The sequence below is a fragment of the Ornithodoros turicata genome, unplaced genomic scaffold (assembly GCF_037126465.1).
Source record: "Ornithodoros turicata isolate Travis unplaced genomic scaffold, ASM3712646v1 ctg00000969.1, whole genome shotgun sequence".
Classification (NCBI taxonomy): Eukaryota; Metazoa; Arthropoda; class Arachnida; order Ixodida; family Argasidae; genus Ornithodoros; species Ornithodoros turicata.
The window spans coordinates 234,634-252,670 of NW_026999432.1; the positions used below are offsets into that span (position 1 = coordinate 234,634).

The following is an 18,037-nucleotide window of genomic DNA, read 5'->3' on the forward strand; positions in this document are numbered from 1 at the left end:
CCAGAGCTATACCAATCTCCGTACCGTCTTCGTGCTTTCAATAAGGACGAGATACCACTTCGTGGAGCAGCAGATCTCGATGTTTCCATAGGTGGAAGGGTAGAAAAGCTTCAGGCACTCTTTACCCGGATGGAACATACCAATCTGCTTGGACGGGATTGGATACGTGAGCTTGGCATCGACCTCAACACATTATTCTTGGGAAAGATATCGACAGCTCCGAAGTTGGAAGACGTCTTAGGAACGTACTCGGATCTTTTTCGAAGCCAACTAGGAAGGTGCACCAAGACTTTAGTCCACCTTCATCTCAAGAAAGACGCTGAGCCGAAATTCTTCAAGCCCCGGCCGATCCCTTTTGCGTCTCGGGAAGCGATTGAAGCTGACCTGCAACGGCAAGTACAGAATGGGGGGCTCGAACCTATCGAGGTGTCGGAATGGGCCACTCCCATTGTAGTGGTGCCCAAGCCAAATGGAGCCGTACGAGTCTGCGGAGACTTCGGCGTCACTGTGAATCCGCAGATCGAAATCGCACAGTACCCGTTACCTAGACCTGAAGAACTTCTGGCGACATTAAATGGTGGTGAAAGGTTCACGAAATTAGATTTGTCCGAAGCATACCTACAGATGGAACTGGACGAAGAAGCTAAGAAAATCTTGGTGATCAATACTCACAAGGGCCTTTTTCAATTCAATCGAATGCCCTTCGGCATCGCATCTGCCCCAGCCGTTTTCCAGTGTACCATGGAACAGGTGATCGCAGGGATTCCTTGTGTAGCCTGTTATCTCGATGACATCATCGTGACTGGCCGAAACGACAAGAGCATCTGGAAAACTTAGAGTAAATTTTGTCACGTCTCCGCGAGTTCGGCTTCACTCTCAAGAGGAAGAAATGTGCCTTCCTGCAGCGGCAGGTTGAGTATTTTCTGACACGTGGTTACTGCGGAAGGTTTCCGACCATCACCCAAAAAAGTATCAGCGATTTTGAACATGCCCACCGCCAGCCTACTCAAGAAGTCGACATCTTGGCAATGGTCTGCGTCCTGCGTAGATGCGTTTGAAACAATCAAGAGGAAGCTCGCCTCCGCTCAAGTACTCACCCATTATGATCCACGGAAGGACATATTTCTGGCGGTGGATGCTTCTTCGAAAGGTATTGGGGCCGTCATGTCTCATCGCCTCAACGGCGAAGACAGACCGATTGCGCACGCTTCGAAGACACTGACATCAGCCCAGACAAAATATGCTCAAGTAGAACGGGAAGCCCTTGCTATTATTTCTGGCGTCCGAAAATTTCATCAGTATTTGTGGGGACGGGAGTTTACACTCTTCACCGACCACAAGCCGTTAACATTTTTGGACCCTCAAAGGGCATTCCCGCGACAACGGCGAGTCGTCTGCAACGGTGGGCCATCATTGTAATAAGCTACGCCTTCGACTTACAGTTTAGATCGACGACGAACATCGCAAATGCAGATGGCCTGTCTAGGTTGCCCGAAGGTCCCGATCTGGAGTTCGATCAGCAAATGGAAGAAGGTATTTTCAACGTTGTGGACGACGAGATTAATGCGTTGCAAAATTTTCGCATGTACACTCTTCCAGTCAGAGCTAAACAGATTGCTGAGGCGACTCTTCAGGATCGATACTTGAAGGAACAACAACAACTTTATTTTGGCTTTGGAGAGTGGGGAGCTTCATCGCCACAGGCGATACTCTACCCCATTGCTGGTGGGAAAGTGGGAAATAAAATAACGTGCCCCTTCACAATAACGATCGAAGTCCGATGGTGTCCAGAAATGTCAGAAGAGCTTTGAGCGCAGAGCGTTGCTGGGCTGGATTAGGCCAGGGACCGAGCAATTTCGATAGGAGAAGGGGCGAGAGTCCAGTTGACGAAGAGACTCGGAGAGTGTGGTTCGGGAAGGTTGGTAGTGCTGCTTCTACCAAGAAGAAGATGCGCGAGAGCACCATATTCTACTCTGGCGTGTGCCAGTTATTCTTTGAGTTCTTGGGCTGTTGAAGCCATGTCTCTTTCCCGTTCAGCCTTCTATTAAAGAGGTTTGTTGAACCCACCCTACGGTTATCTCATGGGCAATGACGAAGAATATGCTCTGGGTCTTCTAGAGCACTGCAGTGACAGCATCTGAGGCAGTCAACTTGCCTGAGGTAGTAACGCCACTGAGCTGTAAATGCCCCATTGAGTCACAGTCCATGAGTCACAGTGCACCATCTCGGCGAGAAGTGTTTTGTGGCATCCAGAAACCAAGCTCTGGGTCAACATTTCTGAGTATAGACGGGAGAAAAATGTCAGTTGTCCATTGACAGGAAGAAAATTTGTACAATCCATTGATCTGTTGGTCATCTGCTTTCTACATGACCAGTAACAGTCTTTTGCTATCTTTCTCTGTGATCTAATTAAACACCTCCCTCCTACGACGGTGTTCCCGGCACAGTTTTACCTTGCTGAATCACATTTCGCGGCACTTATCAAACATAACATTAGCTATTCTTCGTAGGCTGAGGCCGAGGAAAGCAAGAGACGTTCACATGATGTTTACGTGATTACCGTTGTGACAAATGGTCGACACAGCAGCTTTGCGGTACGTTTTATATGTTGCTCATCCTGGACATTTTTCGCTACCCGATGTCCTGTCCAAAACAGCATCAATGTCACTTCACGACTACGACTGCACTACGACACTACGACTGCATCAATGTCACTTCACCCATGAATTCCTTCATGAGTTGCACGCGCGTGTCAGCACACCAAGTCGTTACACGTCTGAAAAATACCTGACGAAATCGGCAGAAGAGACATATGCTTTATTAGAGCTTGCAGTGATTATCTTTTTTATGCAGCACATCCGCAACGTATGAAGCATACGACTGCGTCGTTACTCCATTTTGTCAGATAGCCTCGTTCCCAATGGTAGCCAAACCAGCCGAACACCGAACCGCTGAAGCGTTGTTTTCCTAGTATTCATACGCGTAGTTATTTACGCCTATAACTTAATTAAATTAATGAATAATTGAGAGATACATGCTGAATACGACACAGAATTGCATAAAGACTCGTTATTCTGGAGTGTGACCCTTTTAAAGGTTTTAAAGGGACGGTCCGGGAAAACCGGAAGTTGATTTTTTCCAACTGCCACGGAGGCTTACATGCTGTGTGGAAAGTTTCAGCTCACAAAATGGCGTGGTTTTCGAGATATCGAATAAAAAATACTCCTCTGAAGACATCCGGTTTCGTTTTTCTCCCTCGCATACTCTTGCCCCAAGGATCCTCTATGTACGTCAGCCGTCACGTGAGCATGACGTCCCCAACGGACAAAGTGGAGCGGAGGACTGCGCCGTTGCTAGGAATGCAGAGAGGTGTTTTTGTCTATGAGTGTACTGAACAGAAGGCTGCGTCGTGATACCTGTCTTTACATTGGCGCTACTCTGCATTTTAGTCTACATAACGCGTGATTACTACTCAAAAACATCATAATGGACAAATGCTAGCACGCAACGATCAACTATCGCGCAAACAGGCATCCGCAAGTCACGTGCGGCATTGCTCTTATGCACGTCACGCGAGAGCTCGCTGCTGCCTTTACTCAGGACCAACTGCAGTATAGCAAAAAATCGATTATCAATCGTGCGATACGATTTCTTCTTAAATATTTTGCACAGTTGTTGTGAGGAGTATTAGAAATCATAAGGTGGTGTTTCCCAGACCTATGTTTTCGACCGGACTGTCACTTTAAACACTTATTTTCCCACGTGAAACCATGCTTCACACTGAACTGCATAGACCCAATGTGATTTATTTTGACAACATGAATTTCAAAGGGATGGATTTGAAGGTTGGATTTCTTAGCGTGGATTTCAAAAGTTTTATTATTAAGAGTGGGTAACAGGGTACACCCGATGAGACACTCCCATCATCAATGTTAAAATAAGGCGGCTGTATGTTATTGTTTATTTTGTAGGACTACAGAATCAACAGTGCGCCGCATTTTTAGGCAAGGTTGTGCTACCGTTTCACTACTGCCCAGACAAGTGTAAGGACAACACGGTAAGTACAGAATTTTGGGTTGAAAATACCACAGCAAGTAAGCCTCATATTAACGGAATCCATATGCAACACACAAGTGGTAGATTTGGAACGTTCCTTAACTGACACTGTGATATTACAACACCACAATTGATGCATTTTGCCCCTTGGAGAGCGCAATGTAAAGTATGCATGAGTTTTTAAGATGTGAATGTCATGATATTGTTTAGTGAACGTTTATAGTGTAGTGAAACGTTAGAAATTAAGCGACAACAATACAACAATTAGGGAGTTTTAGTGAATGGTTCCACTCAAACGTTGCAAAGTGTTTTCCTGTTGCCGAGCGTTGTACGTGCTCCGGCGCGTTCCTCCCTTTGAGTGACAAGCTAGCAGCTAACAGTACTGTACGGAACATGTGACATGGTCACCTAGGCATATGCTTGTAATCCACCAGTCGCTGCTAGCATGTCACACTGAGGAAGGAATGCGTGTGCCGCAAGCTTTTGTCCAACACTGTACCCGCTACCAAGACGAATTAACGGCATGCCGCTACCCGCTGCCCCGCAAAAATGGTAGTCCATTACTAGCGACGCTACATATATTAAAAAGTAGCGCGATACAGCTGCCAGGTAAAAGTATAAATATGATATCGCTACTTTTCCGCTTCCGTATCCTTCTGTAGACAACCCCTAAAGACGGTGCAATATTTATGTTCCCTGACATAGCCAACATGCAGAATAAAGTATACGATTACTTACAGTCAAAACGTATGATTTCACATTGATCTCGACGTTTATAGGATGCGCATTTCGGACATAATTTAATGCTCATAGCGCATATGTGCATTTGGTTAATTTTCCCGTCAGGATGTTTCAAACAGAAGACTGGATTTGTATAATAACCCTATTTTGGTCGAAGTATCTGCGAATACCTTCGTCTTTTCCGTCAGCTTATTTGGGACCGATTGATCAGTTTTCTCTGCGATCAAGTGGCACCATTGCCATCACAACCGGTCACGCGCCGTGTCATCACATCAGATTGCAAGAGGTCAGAAGAATGGCGTAACGTCTTCTCGTGCTTTCGCAACGGCAAACGGCTCAAAGAAGGACAGACAGCCTTCTGAGTGTTGTTGGTATACTGCACCAAACCTTAGGTCTGATGGGAGTTGGAATAAAAGGAAAAAGAAGTTACTGTTGTTACCCCCTGCTACCATTATTCCAGTCGCACGAAGGATTCTCTTACAAAAATCCTTGGATTATATCGAAAACTACGAACAAATAACTCAGGGAGTGTCTACCGATACGAGATTATGTCAGTAATAAACAACTTATCAGTAAACATATATATATTCCCGAGCAGCACACCAATATTAGTCCAATATTGGACTTATATGGGCTCCCAAGATTTCCAATATTCGACCAATATGGGGAGTGCAACCACGCTCCATATTGGACCAATATAGGCTTCCCATATTCGCAAGCCCGTTTTGCGCCAATATTGCCAATATTTCTGTGCTAACGCCAACGGGGAGTCCGTGTAATAATAAAGCATTATCCGGTTTAATATCCACCGCTGATGTTATTTCTCTCTTCTTTTTGCCTTTTCGTTTCTGCAGATCTCATTGAACCGCGTTGCATACAATTAAGAAAAAAAAAAACACCGCATCGGCCCAAAAACGAAGAACTGGTGCTGGAGCTGCCAATGCCAATGGTCCCTCAGAAGCCTTCATTTGGATCGCAACATTCTACGAACCACAAAATTCGAACCCGCTCCTAGAGTACAAAGGAGCGAAACACTTTCGTTACGGTGACGGACATACGCCAAAGCAACTCGCACTGCTTGCAGCACCTTGAAAGCACCTAACTTTACAGAAGAGTCATCTCTTCCTATCAAACATTGCGTTTTTTACTTGACCTACCGCAATTCCGTTATCGTTACAGCAACCAGCGACATTTTAGCCCGTATGAAACGTCCGATCCCGCTGTCGCGCATGCGCATTAGTTTTAGGACGCTTGACTTCGCTCAAACTCGGCCGATTGGCATTGGCATCGCGAAGCAAGATGGCGGCTGCTTCCAGCACGTGGAAAGTCGATTTGTCGAGTTCTAGTGAACGTTACAATGGGATTGCCACGTATGTTGACTGTTTCAAACAATGTGTATCATCTGCGGGAAGTTGTTGGATGTAACGACGTATTGAATTGGGCATTTCACACGCTTCAACGTCCAATCTGGCCGTGCTGCTTGGGCATTTGTGCAACACGGGTACGTACCATTTTCTGTATTTTCAGTCAATATGGAGTGTAAACGGGCAATATGGGGCCCATATTGCCCAGTTTTAGTCAATATGCGGAAAATCTTGGCGAAATGGGACCCACATTGGACCAGTATCGCCAATGACCAGGCAATGTGGTGTATATGCAATATGTAATATTGTGTGCTGCTTGGGTTATTAAAAATATAAACAAGATATCATATAACTTCCCCTAAACTTGTCAAACGCTGTAGATAATAAATTGCTTTAATATTCATCGCCTGTGAACCTTCTCTAGGGAAGCATGCAAAGAGCATTAATAAACATATTGGAATACACTGACTCCGGAGGAATATTTCCTATACTGTAACGTGAGACGTAACATTTAATGTGAGAAAATAACGAGATCGCGTTCGACAACCTTAATAAGTTCAAGTAATCGTATCCCGCCACCAATGCTTCACCAGTGGCACAAACACATTCAAGGAAAGTCGTTGGTAAATTCAGAGTATACAGTGGCTATGGCGCACGAGTGGGCAGTATTAGCAATGCTTTGTATCATAATACTGTTCCTGTAATGGTTTTGAGTATTTTTCTTTTATATTATAATACTCATGTTTATGTATTTGTACCTGTATTATAATACCCAAATTGAAGTTGTGAGGAAATATAGTTGATGATGGTGATGGTCACATTTTGTATGGCGCAGCAGCCACACAGGATATAATGCGCAAAAACGTTGTGAAAGTTTTCATTAGAGTGACAAGGTTAACATTAATAATTGACACAAAATACCACAAGTATTTTGTGGTCATAAAACAGTTTGTTTAAAGTCACAGTCAGGCAAGATAGGCAAGGTAGATAGACAAGTTAGATTGGCTGAGGATGGAGAAAAGTGTCTGTGACTGACCCGGTGCTCTTGCTATCTGCCTAGTTCAATAGACTCATGAACACAATAGTTGGACAATAGACAGGTTACTGAATACTTACGGATGACTCATACAAAGAAAGACAAAAAGAAACGATTGCCTAACAGTTTGGAGTTGGTATTCGTCTAATAACAAGGTAGACGAATACCAACTCCATCTCGATTTAGATAATTTTGCCCGACGTATGCGTCTGAAAGAGTATTTTCATGATAAGCCTGATACAACACCCAAACCTTTCAAGCCACCGTGTGAATTTACGCCAGAGCCCAATCGCGAAAAAGCTCTTGATATATATATAAAAGCAGTTCAAAAAGATATAATTACTTCATATAATCCCTCTTCCCGCAAAACCAAACCAAATTTGAGTCAAGCCGAGCAAAGTAGTCTGTCGCATCTTAAAAAAACGAAAAACCTAATAATCAAAAGGGCAGATAAAGGTGGTGCAATTGTCGTAATGAATATGCAGGATTATATCGATGAGGGACTGCGACAATTGGCTTGTGCCACGCTTTACAAAACTTTAGACACTGATCCCACGGAACAGATTGTTTCAGATATCACAAAACAACTAAAGGCACTAAAGGCCGCAAAGAAGATCGATTCGGCGGTATATGAATACCTTCTTCCCCGTAACTCAAAGCCAGGTAGATTCTACATGCTCCCAAATATTCATAAACCGGGGAACCCCGGACGTCCAATCGTCTCCTGCAATGGGACAGCCACTGAAAAACTCTCTAGTTTCGTAGATCATCTTCTTAAGGACATACCCCCGCGACTACCATCGTACATCAAGGACACCAATCACTTCCTGCAAATACTAAATCAATGTCAGCCACCCCCATCTAGTCTCCTAGTTACGTTAGATGTTTCTTCCCTGTATACCAATATTCCCCACGATGATGGCATAGCTGCAGCCGAGGCGGCTTTTTCAAAGTACTCTGATTCTTCTTGTGATCCATCTGTCGTATCTACTTTACTAGAACTGATCCTAAAGAACAACAACTTTGAATTTAACGATGGCCACTATTTACAAGTCAACGGCACCGCTATGGGCACTAAAATGGCACCAAACTATGCAAATCTATTCATGGGTTCACTAGAAGAAGCATTCTTGAGCACGCGTGAGGACAAATCCACTTTATACAACCGCTATCTTGATGACATATTTATGATCTGGCCACATTCGGAAGACAGCCTATTGGAATTTATACGCGATTTCAATGAGTTCCATAATTGTATTAACTTCACTCACACCTACTCTGCCGTCACTGTTAGCTTTCTTGATGTTCAAATTAAGCTAACCAATGGAGGTTTAACGTCTGATCTGTTCCGTAAACCCACAGACTCTCAGCAGTACTTGTAATTCCATAGTTGTCATCCTCGCCACACGAAACTGGCCATTCCCTATAGTCAAGCCCTTCGGTATAGGAGAATCTGCTCGAATGACGACGATCTGGACAGAAATTTAGAACAGCTGCAACAAACCTTTGTCGGTCGTCAGTATCCACCCGATCTAGTTCAAGATGCTCTCAACAGAGCTCGCAAGGCAAACCATCTAAGCTTACTGGAGAAAAGACAAAACAAATCAGAAAGTAATGCCGTGAACTTAACTGTAACATTCGCCGGAAATATCCCAAACATTAACAACATACTTAGCCGCCACCACAGTATCCTTCTCCAGTCAGAACGCACGAAAAACATATTTCCTAATCCACCACGTGTCGCTTACAGACGTACACGTAACTTACAAGATAGCTTGGTCCGCTCTAAAGTAGGCGAACCCACTAGCCATCCGGCGGGCTGTCATCCATGTAATGGCAGGAGATGCCAGATTTGCAAGTTAATGCAGACCGCACAAACGGTCAGAAGTACGAATTCCAACTTTACCGTCAAGATCAACGCAGACGTAGACTGTAACTCATGCAACGTTATCTATCTAATCCAATGCAACACATGCCGGGCCCAATCCGTGGGTCAGACAAAAACTTCTCTCCGAATTAGATTCAACAATCACCGATCGGATGTTACCAAGAAACCTAATCTTCCAGTCTCACACCATTTCAAACAACCAGAACATTCAATTAACGAAGCCTCAGTTTTTATTCTCCAGTCGAACTTTACCTCCGACCGCTCCCGGGAACAACGGGAATCTTACCTAATTTACAAATTCCGATCGGCCATTAACGAGGACCCTGGCATGCTGTCAACAATAAGAAGTCTAACAACCTAGATAAGACCCTGTTGCCTTTTCTCGTTTCAGCCAGATCAAAATCCCCACTGACCCACAAGGACGATGACCCCACTCCTGGACCTGACACGAAAACGCTCTGAAATTTCCCCAATTGACAACCGCCAGGTGGCAGGAATTTCCCCCAACCGACCACGTCATTCTCAAGCCCCTTATCAGCCTCGTGGCCACATTTAGCTCTTTTGTCCCGAAGAAGGCGGAGCTTCCGCAGTAACGTAGACATCCTCCCTAACTTTTATGCTTTTAAGTTTTAATAAACCCCTTTTTTGTTACTTCCCCTACTTTCGTCTTCTGTCTCCCATTTATTTCAACTATATATATATATTGTAGTGAAGATAACGACACGTCAGATGACGACGATGACTCGCGCCACTCCCGCGCGGCTGTCTGAATAAACCTATTCCTACGGTCACGCCTACCTGCGCTCTTCCGCTCTACATATTTGGTGGAGGTGCGGAACTAAAGGACTCCTCTGCTTATTCCCCGCCCCATAGGCTACCCTCTGGAGCTCCGCAGCGGCCGAACGCTACGTCTGATGACTCCCCCTTCGGGAGCGGGAGGTTCCGGCGAGGATCAACAGCCGCCCCCTCCTGACGCATCCAACCGTCATTGTCAGGTGCGGCAGCGGGATCCTCCGCCTTTCAGCGGAGCACCGGATGAAGATGTTGGCGACTGGCTCGCACAGTATAATCGAGTGAGCTCGCATAACGTCTGGGCCGATACCGTGAAGCTTTCCAACGTAGTGTTCTTTTTGAAGGGCACGGCGCTGCAATGGTTTGAAAACCACGAGGCGTCACTCACCTCATGGCCCATATTCTCCGACTCACTTATGAAGCTGTTTGGCAGGCCGTCGCAGCGCAAGCACTATGCCCTTCAGCGCCTTTCCGTCCGGGCCCAGCTTCCTGGAGAGACATGTACCTGCTATGTTGAGGACGTGTTGTTTTTGTGCCGCCGTGTGGATGCCGCAATGACTGAGCAGGACAAAGTTAACCATATTATGAAGGGCATCGCAGACGACCTTTTTAATTTTCTTGCGCCGAAATCGCCTCAGACTGTTGCTGAGCTTGTGGAAGAATGCGGCAAGTTCGAAGAACTCCGAAATCGCCGAGTGTCGTCTGGCTTCCAGCGTCTTCCGCAGACGCTCGCCACGTCTTCCCCTTGCGACACGCACTCTCTTCTGGATCTTATACGGCAAGTGGTTGCCGAAGAAATTCGTTGCATTGTCGTGCCGGCACAACCTCCTCTTCCGCCCTGTACCAACCCCGCTGCTGCGACTCAGGAAGCCTGCGCGGAGCCAGCGCCATCCTGCACTTGCCCCATGCATATACCGCCGCCCACCTACGCTGCGATTTGCGCGTCTCAGCCTCGGCAGCCCAACCCGCCGCGGGATACATTCCGGCCCTTTCGGGCCCAACCTGACCGGCGCTACCGCGTTCCTTACGACGCGCCCGCACGCACCGATGTTTGGCGCGCTCCGGACGGTAGTCCAATTTGCTACTACTGCCATTCACCCGGCCATATCCTGAGGTATTGCCGTCGTCGCCCGGACTATTCTCCACAGTCGAATCAGACCCGCTACGCTGCCCCTCGCCGGTATGACTACGAACGTGACCAAGACGAAGGTCGCCGCCGCTCACGGTCGCCGTCACCCTACCCCCGTCGGCGACGGTCGTCGTCACCCTTGGTGACTCCGACCCCAAACTAACCTCTGCAGCCTGCGATACTGTCGGGGACCAGGCTGCAGTTCCCATTTCGACGCAAACCCGTCCCCGCGTTCTTTGCTCCGATGTGCCTTGCCCTAATTACGTTGCCGTTCAAGTCGATGGACACCACACCTTAGCACTCGTTGACACTGGGGCTACAATGTCATGTATGTCGAGCACATTTTGTCGCCGCCTGCGTAAAGTATGCACTCCGCCGCCCCCTGGACGATTACTTCGCATGGGTGATGTGTCCCTCGTCGGCCCCTTAGCGCAGTGCACCGCGCGCGTTTCTATTGGTGAGTCTACGTACTGCATCCCATTTTTAGTTCTTTCCACGTGTATCAGCGACGTTATCCTCGGCACCGATTTCCTTTACTCTGTCCGCGCTGTTATAGACTGCCGCTCAAGGACCATTTCTTGGGATGTGCTCCCCGACGCATCTGTTTTCGTCGAGAACACCGTTCCTGAAGTACGACTTTGTGTGCACGAAGACGTTGTGTTACCTCCAGCCGCACTTGTCCCCGTCCGTCTCCATGCGCCTCTTCCTTGTCCCGACATGTCAGCCGTCGCGTCCTCCTCTCCGCCGCTGTTTGCCCGGGGCCTGCTGCTCCCGCCAAGTATTGTGACCATCACGTCGGGTGAAGCACTTGTTTGGGTTCTCAACACATCTCCGGAACCCCAACTCGTACCACAATCAATGTGCTTGGCCACCATTTCACCTGTAGCTGACGCCGCTATTACCCCTCTTGCGCACGCTACAGCCGACGACAACCGTCCTTCCGATGAGTCTGCCCCGTGTGGTTGCCCCGAGTCGCCGAACCTGGCCGATACAGGCTTGCCTGTGCCACCGTCTCCCATTACCACTGCCATCCAGAATACTATTGACGGGTCACTACCGCCGCAGGAACGCCAAGAGCTACTGGCCCTACTGCGCACCTTCAGTGACCTCTTCGACATCAGTGCCCCCAGTACTCATTTGCCTGTTACCAACACGGTGGAGCACGTTATTGACACGGGAAACTCCTCGCCGGTGCATTCTCGACCTTACAGAGTTTCATCGTCTGAGCGCTGTGTCATCCAAACGCATGTCTCCGACATGCTCAATCGCGGAGTCGTCCAACCCTCGTCGAGCCCCTGGTCCTCTCCGGTCGTTCTCGTCAAGAAAAAAGATGACAGCTGGCGCTTTTGCATTGACTTTCGGAAACTGAACAAAATAACGAAGAAAGACGTGTATCCGCTGCCACGCATTGACGACCTTCTAGACTGCCTGCAAGGCTCCGAGTACTTTTCTTCGTTAGATCTCCGAAGCGGATATTGGCAAATTCCCCTGGCGAAAACTGCCCGTGAAAAAACTGCTTTTGTTACACCGGACGGACTTTACGAATTCACTGTCATGCCCTTTGGCTTATGCAACGCGCCCGCCACATTCGAACGCATGATGGACACCATCTTGCGCGGCCTCAAATGGCAGACGTGTCTTTGCTACCTAGACGACGTCGTCATTTTCTCGTCCACTTTCCCGGAACATCTCGACAGGCTGTCCGAAGTCCTTTCGCGGTTTCGTGCCGCACGTCTGCAGCTCAACTCGAAGAAGTGCGTCTTTGGCAGTCGTCGTATTACGGTTCTAGGCCACGTCGTCGATCGGACTGGCATTCACCCTGATCCCAAGAAAGTTGATGCGGTGCGGAACTTTCCTCCCCCGTCGTCAATCAAGGAATTACGTGCCTTTTTGGGATTATGCTCCTACTTCCGCCATTTCATACCCCACTTCGCCGACATCGCTGAACCATTGCATGCCCTTCTCAAGCGGGATGCGCCGTATCATTGGAACGATGTTGCGTCCCTTTCGTACAACCATTTGAAGGAATGTCTCACCAACGAACCTGTCCTCGCCTTTTTCGTCCCAGGAGCACGCACGGAGTTGCATACCGATGCCAGCGCCACTGGCTTGGGAGCTGTCCTAGTGCAAACAATCGATGGTACTGAGCGTGTCGTCGGGTACGCCAGCCGGACGCTATCCCGTCCGGAACGCAATTACTCAACCACAGAGAAAGAATGCCTCGCCGTTGTGTGGGCAATCTCGAAATTTCGTCCATACCTTTACGGCCGCCCGTTTACCGTCGTAACGGACCACCACTCCCTCTGCTGGCTATCCAACCTTAAAGACCCCTGTGGACGCCTTGGCCGATGGGTGCTCAAGTTACAGCCGTACGACATCACGGTGATCTACAAGTCTGGGCGCAGACACAGTGATGCTGACGCCCTGTCCCGCATGCTCCCGTCTCCTTCTGAATGCGCCACATTGCCGGCTCAACCCCTCTGCCCCTTATCATCTATCGACGTCGCAGCTGAGCAACACCGCGATCGTCTTCTTCAGCCTCTGCTCCAGGTCCTCCAACAACCCGACCACCCTGCTCCTAGACGTCTCCACCGTAAAGCGAAATCCTACGCTTTGCTTGACGGCACTTTATATCGCAAGAATTATCGCCCTGACGGCAACCGCTGGCTCCTCGTTGTTCCATGTACCTTGCAAGGCCACATTATTCGCAGTTGCCACGACGATCCTACTGCCGGGCACCTGGGCTTTCTCAAGACTTACACTCGCGTCGCTGACCGTTTCTTCTGGAAAGGCATGTATCAGTCTGTTTGGAAACACGTCCGAGCTTGTGTCCCCTGCCAACATCGTAAGCGGCCGCCAGGTCTTCCCGCAGGGCTTCTTCAACCGCTTCCTCCCCCAGAGAAGCCTTTCGACCGCCTCGGGATTGATTTCCTCGGACCCTTCCCGCCCTCAGCGTCTGGTAACCGCTGGATAATCGTCGCCGTGGATCACATGACCCGCTATGTAGAAACACAAGCCGTTCCCACTAATAGTGCGGACGCAGTGACGACCTTCCTTCTCCACAACATAGTGCTTCGCCATGGTTCTCCTCGTACGTTGCTCAGCGATCGTGGCACTCCTTTCCTTTCTGCTGTCGTCAGCGCACTGCTTCGAGCCTGCAGCACCGTCCACGCCCTCACCACCTCATATCATCCGCAAACCAATGGCCTGACCGAGCGTTTCAACCGCACCCTTGGCGACATGCTTTCGATATACGTCTCCTGTGACCACACCAATTGGGATGTCGTCCTCCCTTTCGTCACCTTCGCCTATAATACTGCTCGTCAGCGTACCACTGCATACAGCCCCTATTACCTTCTGTACTCCCGTGCTCCGACCACAATCTTGGACACTCTTTTTCCTTGCCCCCCGCACTCTGATGACCCAGACGTGGTTCTCGACGCGGCCGCCCATGCCGAGGAGACTCGTCAACTCGCGCGTTTGCGTACCTTGGAAAATCAGGACACAGAGCGCTTTCGGTACGACGAACGCCATCGGCAAGTCCGCTACGAAGTCGGCGACGAAGTCCGTCTATGGACTCCGCTTCGTGTACCCGGCCGCTCATCGAAGCTTATGAAGCGCTATGTTGGCCCATACCGTGTCACTCGAAAGCTTTCACCCCTCAACTATGAAGAGACGCCCCTTATCCCACCACCTGATCGTCGATCCCGTGGCACCGAAGTCGTCCATGTCATGCGGATGAAGCCTTTCGTCACTCTCCCTGGCCACACACCCGAGACCACGGCTTCACAGTCCACCGCTCCCGACATCACCGGGCTTCCGTCTTCCGAGGGGGGGGCAATGTAGTGAAGATAACGACACGTCAGATGACGACGATGACTCGCGCCACTCCCGCGCGGCTGTCTGAATAAACCTATTCCTACGGTCACGCCTACCTGCGCTCTCCCGCTCTACATATATATATATACTGGAAGAAAGGGGTTCGGGCGACCGCGAAATTAAATAGGTACTAACAAAATATGAGGCAGACAACGAAGATGTAGGAAGTAGAAAAAGGGGGAGTTATTTATTTACTAGTGGAAAGTTAAGGGGGAGTCAACGTTGCGGCGGAAGCTCCGCCTTCGTCAGGACTGAAGAATGACAAATGACACTTGGAGTTTTATACAGTGCTACAATGATGTCACAATTGGGGGTCCCGCCACCTGGCGGCCGTCAGCAGGTCAAGTACAAGGAAGTGGTCGAGTCATGTCCGGTGAAGAGGTCATAGTCCGGGAGGTGGGATGGAATCCAAGGGCTGTGGACTATTGTTCTGCAAAGAAAAGGGGAACAAGCAGCAGTACACTATCTAAGCAGATACGTTTCTTATTGTTGACAGTACACCGGGGTCCTCGTTTATGATAGATTGGAATTTGTAGATAAGGTAAGATTCGCGCTGTTCTCGGCACCGGTCGGAACTGAAGTTTGTTTGAAGAAGGAAAATTGAAACATCGTTATTTGAATGCCCTGGCTGGCTAAAATGGCGCGAAACTGGAAGATTCGGTTTTTTCGTCACGTCCGATCGGTGATTGTTAAATCTGATTCTGAATGCGGTTTTTGTCTGGCCCACGTACTGTGCTTGGCATGCGTTACGTTGAAGGAGATAGATAACGTTGGACGAATTACAGTCTAGGTTTGCTCTAATTGTCACTCTGAAGTGAGAACTAGTACTTTCGGCTATGGTGGTGTTTTGCATTGATTTGCATATTTGACATCTGCGGCCTTCACATGGGTGACAACCCATTGGTGAATCATTTGGTTCGTTGATTTTAGAATGAACTAAGCTATCTAGCAGATTGCGTGCGCGCCTGTAGGTGACACGAGGTGCCTGCGGAAAAATTTCCTTTGTGCGCTCGGATTGCTGAAGTATGCTATAGTGTCGATTCAGTATACCCTTAATGTTTGGGATATTTACAGCAAATGTTACGATCAGGTTGATAGCGTCCTCTTTTGTGCTATTTTTTCGCGTACCGAATAGTGACTGGCGCTCTATTTTTCGGGCCCTGTTGAGAGCGTCTTTCACAACGTTCGGTGGAAAATGGCGGTCAACGAATGTTTGTTGCAACTGATTTAGATTCCTGTCAAGATGGTCATCGTTCGAGCAGATTTTCCTGTACCGAAGGGCTTGGCTGTAAGGGATGGCAAGCTTGGTATGCCGTGGGTGACAGCTATGAAAGGACAAATACTGTTGGGAGTCAGTGGGCTTCCGGAATAGGTCGGTGCTTAGAACTCCGTCTTGTAGTCTTACCTGAACATCTAGGAAGTTAACAGTTGCAGTTGAATACGTGTGGGTGAACTTAATAGTGGGATGAAATTGGTTGAGATCATTTATGAATTCTATGAGGTCCCTTTCTGAATGTGGCCAGATCATAAATATATCATCCAGGTAGCGTTTGTAAAGTGCCGGCTTTCGCTCACGTCCTTCCAGAAATTTGTCTTCCAAAGTTCCCATGAATATATTTGCATAAGTAGGCGCCATTTTAGTGCCCATAGCCGTGCCGCTGATTTGGAGGTAGTGCTGACTGTCAAATTCGAAGTTATTGTTTTTAAGGATTAGGTTTACTAGCTTGGACAGGGCAAGTGGGTCGATAGGACTGTGTCCGGCGTATCTAGAAAAAGCTGTCTCAACTGCAATAATGCCGTCTTCGTGGGGAATATTAGTGTAGAGGGACGAGACATCTAATGTAACTAGGAAACTTGATATGGGGGGCTGGCACTGATTTACTATTTGAATGAAATGGTTAGTGTCCTTGATGTAGGACGGTAGTTGTGGGGGTATGTCCTTGAGGACGTGATCTACAAAGCTGGATATCTTTTCTGTGGCTGTACCATTGCAAGACACAATTGGCCTGCCAGGATTTCCTTCTTTATGAATCTTTGGCAGCATGTAGAACCTGCCCGGTGTGGAATTTCGGGGAAGAAGGTATTCGTAGAGCGTCGCGTCGATCTCTTTCTTACTTTTTAGGGCTTTTAGTTCTTTCGTGATGCTCGCAACAATTCGTTCCGTGGGGTCGGCGTCCAGATTTTCATAAAATGAAGTGCAACTCAATTGTCGCAGACCCTCGTTAATATAATCTTGCCTATTCATTACAACAATTGCGCCACCCTTATCTGCTCTTTTGATAACAATTTCCTTACAATGCTTGAGTTCAGAAAGACTCTGTTGTTCTACTGGGGTCAAATTTGACTTGGGACTGCGGCTAGAAGACGCGTTGTATGCGGTAATGATATCTTTCTGGACAGCTTTTATGTACATATCGAGAGCTCTGTCGCGGTTGGGTTCTGGGATAAATTGAGACGGTTGTCTGAAGGGGTTAGCATTGTGACCGGGCTTTTCATGAAAATATTCTTTAAGACGCATACGCCGAGCGAAGTTGTCCAAATCCAAATGAAGTTGATATTCGTTTACGTAACTGATGTTGGGACAGAATGAGAGACCACGGTTAAGGAGGGAGAGCTCCGATTCGGTAAGTGAGTGGGACGATAGGTTAACTACATTATGAGATGGGACGAGTGAGCTTGCGCGAGCTGGGGGGTCTGTACAATTCTCTTGGGAACAATGGGGTAAAGCCCTTGCACTGGGAGACCGAGACTCTGTGTCACATTCCGTTAAGAGATTAGGATCAATATTGTCTCTGGTTAGTTTTTTACGTTTGGTTGTCAGGATGTTGTTTTCTTTTTTTTCTGGTGAATTGTGACAATTCAGAACGGTGACTATCTGATAAGCTAACTGTTTCGTTAATGACCTGCGCTTCGCGTGCAAGCTCCTCATTTACTTCTTCGCAGTGGGATATCAAGATATCAATTAATGTAGAGGAAGTACTATGTAGAATGATGTTCCACTTCTCCTGAAGTTGGTCATTGAGGGGAAAAGTTGGTTTAAGATTGATCACCAGCCCCAACAAAATTCCCAAAGGGCTGGTGATCAATCTTAAACCAACTTTTCCCCTCAATGACCAACTTCAGGAGAAGTGGAACAGCATTCTACATAGTAC

General features: G+C 48.0%; 1 protein-coding gene across 1 annotated transcript in view; it reads left to right on the top strand.

Moving 5' to 3' along the window:
• Nucleotides 1–18,037, top strand: part of LOC135376012 (uncharacterized) — a 225,637-nt gene that overhangs the window by 76,475 nt on the left and 131,125 nt on the right. The window contains exon 2 of the mRNA XM_064608629.1: nucleotides 3,972–4,057. Coding sequence (XP_064464699.1) covers nucleotides 3,972–4,057 — 86 coding nt within the window. The remainder of the gene's footprint in view (nucleotides 1–3,971; nucleotides 4,058–18,037) is intronic.